At 48.8% G+C, this 7,133-nt stretch overlaps 1 protein-coding gene across 1 annotated transcript; it reads left to right on the top strand.

Annotated features, from left to right (window-relative positions):
- The first annotated feature begins 2,179 nt into the window (after positions 1–2,179).
- LOC128267959 (fork head domain-containing protein crocodile-like) lies at positions 2,180–3,772 on the top strand. Its single transcript, XM_053004927.1, has one exon. It carries the CDS (start codon positions 2,180–2,182, stop codon positions 3,770–3,772), a length of 1,593 nt encoding a protein of 530 aa, XP_052860887.1.
- The last annotated feature ends 3,361 nt before the right edge of the window (positions 3,773–7,133 follow it).

Below are 7,133 nucleotides of genomic sequence, written 5' to 3'. Positions count from 1 at the left end.
CGAAATGACTTCTCGGCTAATAAAAATCTTCTCGGTCGGTTGTTTTCACAAGTTCTACCTCAATGTTTACCATCCCGTTCGGCAACCAACAACCCGATTGTCCCTGAACCAATGTACCAATCGATAATCACCATCTAATCATACTTAAATATCGCCCAACTGCCTATGGCTCAGACCATACAAAATGGCTAACGTACAATCAATCGCACATCGCACAAACCGGACTGCTTAACGCGTAGGCTCAACACGACGACCCGAACATCAAACGGCAGAACACACAAAAACAGCGAAGCGCAAACGAGATTTAAAACAACTTGACAATTCCCCGTGTGCAAAGTGCGAAACATCGGCCAGCAACTAACTAACGCGGTGCGCATAAACGTATGCTCCTCTCCGCAGCATTCCGTGTCCGGAGGCTTCCGATGCAATATCTTCACCGCGATGATCATCACCCGGCCCATATCTGAAGCAATGGCCACTGCTCCTGCTGCTGCTGCCTCCGTGGCGAGCGAGTTCAATCAGCGAAAGTTAATTAAACGAGAAAATATTTGTCTTGCACCAATTTGGAAAATAAACATTAAAGCAAACACAAATAGTCGCGGCGCTGGCGAGGATGGTCACTGGACGCAGGCTGGCTGAGGCTGGGAAAATAAAGTAAAAATTCATCATCCCCGCGACTCGACTGTCGTCATCAGGGCGTCATCATCACATCGCGGCCCTGCCGTACCTTTCCCGAAACGATCATATAATATAGTGAAGAGGGGCCGCGAGAGAGAGAGAGACCAGAGCTCAGCATTTGTTCGGCTGGAGCGGAAAAAGAACGTAAGAAAAATAATGAGAGTTTTCCGAATCCGGGCCATCGATCCTCGATCGAAGGGGCCCTGGGACGCGCAACGGCAATCATCGGCAACAATGTGAGCGAAAGTTGCAGCAGAAAGCAAACACACACTTACCACAGCCACGGGGTGGTCATGCTGCGGAAAAGCTGCCACCCGGGAGTATCCCGGAAAAACATGTCCCGTGCCATTGTCTTGCACAATAAAGCAATAGACGAACCTCGCTGGAACCGCAAACCGATCGCAATAGGGAAACGGTGATTGTGGTGATGATTACGGAAGTGAGTGGCAAGCGCATCTGCTACTTCCGGTGTCGGTGGACATCAAATTCCGTCCCCCCTGCGGCAACATCCCCCACAGAATGGGTAAAATTTTCCACATCCCATTCCTGGGGTTTCCGGATCCTCCGTGTGCGTGAACGAGACCCACCGGATGGTGTCCTCCCGGATGGCTGTTACGGAAACCGGTGCGTGACGAGCGCAGCCTGCGTTACGAACGGAAAATTCGCCCCGGAACGATTCGAATTTCCCTCGCATAAATCTCGGTTCACCGTGTGCGCCTGCGCCCACGTGTGTGTGTGTGGGTAACACTGCCATACTGCGAGTGTGTGTGTGTGCGGACCAAGCCATCTTTTCCCCGTCCCAGGAGCGAACACATGAATGGAAGCGATCACCGATGCGTCAGAAGAAGACAAACGGTGCTTGGTCCGACGCACCGAAGGACCCAATTGTGGGCGCGTGAGTGAGAGAGCACCAGAGTGTGCGCCAGACCGAGAGGCAAGCTGTCCCGGAACATACGGATGTTCGATGCTGCGATGGTCCGGGGCCTGTTTTTCTTAAATCAGTATCGTTCGACAAACCGCACTGACGAGATCGTCATCAATCCGCGTTGTCGTTGGCCCTGCGTTCGGAGGGCCCGGATCTCCGTCGGAAAAATTTCTTCGTCCCAGACTGGACTTTCGCGACGTGCGTGCTGTGTGTGTGTTTGTGTGCGTTGATCGAAAGAATAATAAAACAAGTGCACCGGTGGCCTCGTCAGTCTCGTGGTGACATCCTTCCGGCTGACACGTCCTTTTTGTGAAAGATCGAGGCGATCGAGGTGTGGTGCCTAAGGCGGCCCCCACCCATCCGTGTGTGTGTGTGTGCTCGTGTGTGACAGAAGGTTCCCTTCTGAGGTGGACGCTCTCTGTTCCGACGGTGTTCGGTCCGGCTGGGATTACGAAAAGGACTACAGTTCACCGGCGCTTCGGCGGAACTGAGTCCGGACTTTGATTGATCGGGCGGGTGACTCCAGGATAATTGAGTGATAAATTCGCCCATTTGTTGTGTGCATCGGCGACAAGGATGCACACGTTGTTCAGTGACCAGCGCCATTATGGGCACGGGCAGGCCGGTTACCCGTCGAACGGCCCAACGATGGCCTCGGCGGCGGCGGCTCACCACTACACCTACGACCAGTACTCGCGGTACGCGTACGCCGGTTCGGCGTATGCCCTGGCCGCTCCGCACCAGAGCAAGGAGATGGTGAAGCCACCGTACTCCTACATCGCCCTCATCGCAATGGCCATCCAGAACTCGTCGGACAAGAAGATTACGCTGAACGGCATCTACCAGTACATCATGGACCGGTTCCCGTACTACCGGGACAACAAGCAGGGCTGGCAGAACTCGATCCGCCACAACCTCAGCCTGAACGAGTGCTTCGTGAAGGTGGCGCGCGACGACAAGAAGCCGGGCAAGGGCAGCTACTGGACGCTCGACCCGGACTCGTACAACATGTTCGACAACGGGTCCTTCCTGCGGCGGCGCCGTCGGTTCAAGAAAAAGGACGCCCTGAAGGAGAAGGAAGAGCTGATGAAGCGCCAAAGTTTGCTGCTGGAAGACAAGATGGGCGACCTGAAGCCGCTCAAGATTATGGCGGGTGGCGGTGGCGTGGGTGTGGTGGGTGGCGGTGGAGGTCACCACGGGCACCAGGTGCACCATCCAACGCTGGACGGGAAAATGATGCATCATCACCATCACCATCACCACCACCAGGCGCTAGGACATCACCATCATCCGCATCAGACGTTCAAGCGGGAACCGGGGCTAGAGTTGGCGGCCGCCGCCCAGTGTATGGTGAAGGATGGGTTGACGTCCACGCTGCTGAATACCTGTCACGACACCTTTGCGACGCAGATGAACCACCTCTCGTCGGCGGCCGCCGCCGCTGCCGTCGGCAGTGATCACGGATTCACCGTGGACTCGCTGATGAACGTGTACAACCCGCGGCTCCATCACGCGGCCAGCTATCCGTATCACTTTAACGACGACAATCTGATGGGCACGACGGTAGGTGGAGGGCCCGGAGGGCAGTTGGCGGTCGGGCGGCATCATCACAGTGCGACGCACCACCCGCCACCGCACGGCGGCTGGTATACGCCGGAAACGCCACCCGAATCGATCGGAAACACATCCGGCAGCTCGACCACCACCCCAACCACCCTGCCTTCGGTGACGGTCACCCCGACGGGTGGTCTGGGTGGCGGTGGACTAGGACTCGGCGGTGGCAACGGCGGAGGTCTCTCAGTGCACGGCAGCATCAGTGGTGGGCTAGGATCGGGCGGTAGTAACGGTGGTGGCGGTGGGTTCCGGGACATGGTGTTCGATCACCATCACGGGCACGGGTCGGTGGTGGCCGCCGCAGCCGCCGTCGCCGTCAACTGTCAGATGGTGGAACCGGCCGGAAGCCCCGGCGGCCACAGCCTCACGTCCGCCAGCCCGCCCATGAATTCGGCCGCCGCAGCGGCGGCGGCAGCAGCAGCGGCAGCAGCGGCCGCTGCAGGTACCGGAAGCGGCGGTCATCACCTGGGCGGAAACCTCGGCAGCCACCACCTTGGCCACTATCGGTCGCACGTCGGTTACTACCAGGATTGCGGGCTGAAGTACGGTGTGTAAGCCGGCCGCGGTCCAAGGTCACCAGCAGCAGCAGCGGCAGCAGCAGGGTTTTGGGCCTGGCTCTGAAGTGCAATCGAGTCGCGGAGAGGCCTTCGAGAGGCGGCCCCCCGTTTTCAGTGGCGGGGCCATCAAGGGGCCTCCCAAGTGCCGCCGGTGGCTTCTTTTTTCTGCGACCTTGAGACGCGTCTGAGGTGAAGATCGAACACCGCGAATGTGCCGATCATGCGAGGTGCTACGTAGGAAGGGAGAGAGACAGACAGCAAGTAAGAGAGAGACAGGAGCAGGAACAGAGCCTAAACCAAAATTGTAGAAGAGTTTCGTAGCAGCGCCGAACCGGGGACCGTTCGAAGGTGAGGTGTCCGAGGACTCTGGAGCGAAATCTCCCTTGTACAGCTTATTGGAGTAAGTGTTTAGTGAAGGATACATAGGACTTTAAGGTTTGTCATTAAGTTATGCGGAGCGCCGTGCCGAAACGAAGAGGTAGAAAATTGGTGGTGACAGAATACGTTAGAAATTACGGCCGACACGCAGCATAAGAGAGAGAGAAAAAGAGAGAGAGAGAGAGTAACTAAGTACACAATAAAATAAGAAACCCAAATCGTGATGATATGAAGTAATCCAAATCCAAAGCAAAGATTGTTTCATTTATTGAGGCCCCCGGGGGGGAAGCGAAAGAACCAGCTCAGGTTGGGTTCCCAATATAACCGCTCCTGATGAACTGATCAGAAGGTAAGACCAATTACGATTAACAGCAATTGCAACACTAATCTCGACAGAGTGGGTCGAATGGGACCTCGTTGAGTTCTGAGTTTCTGTCGAAAACTATGTCGTAATCTGTTCAAACAACAATTATGTTCATTCTTGCCACAGCATACTTTTCGGGTGCAATAATTTGAAGAAAACAATGTTTGCGATTATGTTTCCTACTAGGTTGGCTAAAAAAATATCTTTATTTACTTTAAAAAAATATTTTTTTCTCGGTAGATAGCTTTAATAATTGATATCTCGTAAAGTATCGATTGCACAGTTTCAAGCTTATGCTCGTTTTAAAGCTGACATTTCAAAAAATGCTTACACTTTTTTTTGTTTGTTCCATTCGTTTGTCAGTTAAAACGATGGAAGTTAACAAATAGAAAATTCGGTACATTTTACAATTTTTCTTCGATAAAGGCAAAAATTCAGCATTTCAAAAATTCAAAAAGCTAGACAACTGAAATTGTTCATGGTGTTTAGTTAAAGATGCATCTCTCATGTCAGGCAGACCCGTCGTCGAAAATGTCGATAAAATCAGAGAAATAATCCAAGTTGATCGGCATGTTAGTATTCAGAGCATCGCCCAGAAGCTGAAGATTAACCATTAAAGAGTTTTAAGCCATTTGCCCAAAGCTGGATTCACAAAGAAGCTCGATGTTTGGGTGCCACATCAATTACAAAAAATCTTCATTTATAAAAAAAAGTTGAATTTTGTGCAAAAATAATGGATTTTTTTTCCCCAATCTAATTTTGAGTACAATGAATAGAAAATTGACACACTCGCAACCGATTGATGTTTATCATTGACGTGAGCCTAAATTGGAGGTTTCCTTTAGTTTGTTACTTGGAGCGTCATTGTGATTTAACTCACAGGTTACGGAACACTTTTTAGAACAAGTATTGTGTGAAACAAGATTAACTGAAGAAACATGTGGCATTTCCTCCACTCCAGGCTAACTACATTGGGTGTATCGGTTGCTGTTCTATTATTGTTGTTGTCGAGTTTGTTGACAGCTTTGTTCTTTTGATTGCTGAATCTGGATCTTTTTATTGCCATTAGGCTCCGCTTCTACTAGGTTGTTCATTATATTCGGAGCCTCGATAACAAGGAGCGATGCTACAAGCCTAATGGCCTATTTTTGTTTTGTTATATTGGTACACTCTTCAAATGAACGTATGTGAAGTTTCATTTCAATCGGTCACTTAATTTTTTTTTTACGAGCCATTTAGTATCGACATGTCACAATATTTTTTTACAGCTGTTATGACGTCATCATTTGATGAAAAACACTTTCCGCGCACGATTTTTTTTTTGTCTGAAAACATATGGAAGTCGCTATGGGCCAAATCTGGTGAATACGGTGAATACTCCAACAATTCGAACTTTAATTCATGGATTTTTGCCATTTTCGAAATGCTCTTCTGACAGGGTGCGTTGCCCTGATAAAAGAGGTTGTTTTTCTTCTGCAAACCGAGTCTTTTTTCACGAATTTTCGCTTTCAGTTGCGCTAAAATGTTACAAAAATAATCAAAATTTATTGTTTTATCAATTTGCAAGTAATTCGCTAGCAAAATTCCATTCACATCCCACAAAACTGATGCTAACATCGTTTTAGTAAATTTCTGGAGGAACTCGTTTCGGAACTGAAGAAAAAGGTTCATTCCACTCCTTAACTTCTTGTTTTGATTCAGGATCATGGTGATAGACCTAAGCTTCATTTATAGTGATGATTCAATGCACAAAATCCACTTTATCCTATCGAAAACGCTTTAAATGTTGTCAAGAAAGATGCATTCGAATGGCTTTTTAGCGAATGCGGCAGCCATTTTGCAAACAGCTTTCAGGAACCCAAAACTCTAGTCAAAATATTGGTTATACTGCTCAATTAGTTGGCTAGGTCTTGTACTTAATTTGTATCAGTGATTAGACGATTTTCGAAAACGATATCCTGTAATGTTTTATGATTTCCGATGTTGTGTCTGTTTTTTGAAGTTTTTGACATGGATCGTCTTGAAGGCTACTACGACCACATTTAAACTCATAACCGCCCCTTTTAACCACCTAATTAAAGGCGAAGAGTCCTTATACACTTTCAGTATTGGTTCATAATTTTCCTTTGCTTTTAAACCTTTCAAAAATAAAAATTCAATCACTGCACGAGACTTGATTTTTTCCATTGTGAAAAATACTGTGACATGTCGCTACTAAATGCCTTGTAAAAAAAAAAGTAAGTTACCGATTGAAATGAATCTTCACATACGTTCATTTGAAGAGTGTACCAATATAACCAAAAAAAAACTAGGCTCATAGCATCGCTCCTTGTTATCGAGGCTCCGAATATAATGAACAACCTAGTATTTGTGTATGATGCTGTTCACGGGGCTTATATTGTTCCTGGCGAAGCCAGTGTTTGTAGTGCAGTGACTAGAGGTTCTATTGGAAGTATCGGAGTTGTTTGTTGACAACATTGTTGGCTGTAACTCACTCTGGATGTGTTATTCTGGATCAATATTGACGCGATACGTACAAGTTCTGATATACAAACATGCTAGTAAGCTAAACTGCTTTAAATTATTGTCAGTTGCTTCTCAGGTACCCTTCTGGGGG

Source organism: Anopheles cruzii, chromosome 2, assembly GCF_943734635.1.
Source record: "Anopheles cruzii chromosome 2, idAnoCruzAS_RS32_06, whole genome shotgun sequence".
Lineage (NCBI taxonomy): Eukaryota > Metazoa > Arthropoda > Insecta > Diptera > Culicidae > Anopheles > Anopheles cruzii.
The sequence above is the reverse complement of the archived record's forward strand: the minus strand, read 5'-3'. Positions and strand labels throughout refer to the sequence as shown.

What these genes read in the sequence shown, in the direction of transcription:
- LOC128267959 (XM_053004927.1), top strand. Translation starts at nt 2,180, where the DNA reads ATGCACACGTTGTTCAGTGACCAGCGCCATTATGGGCACGGGCAGGCC.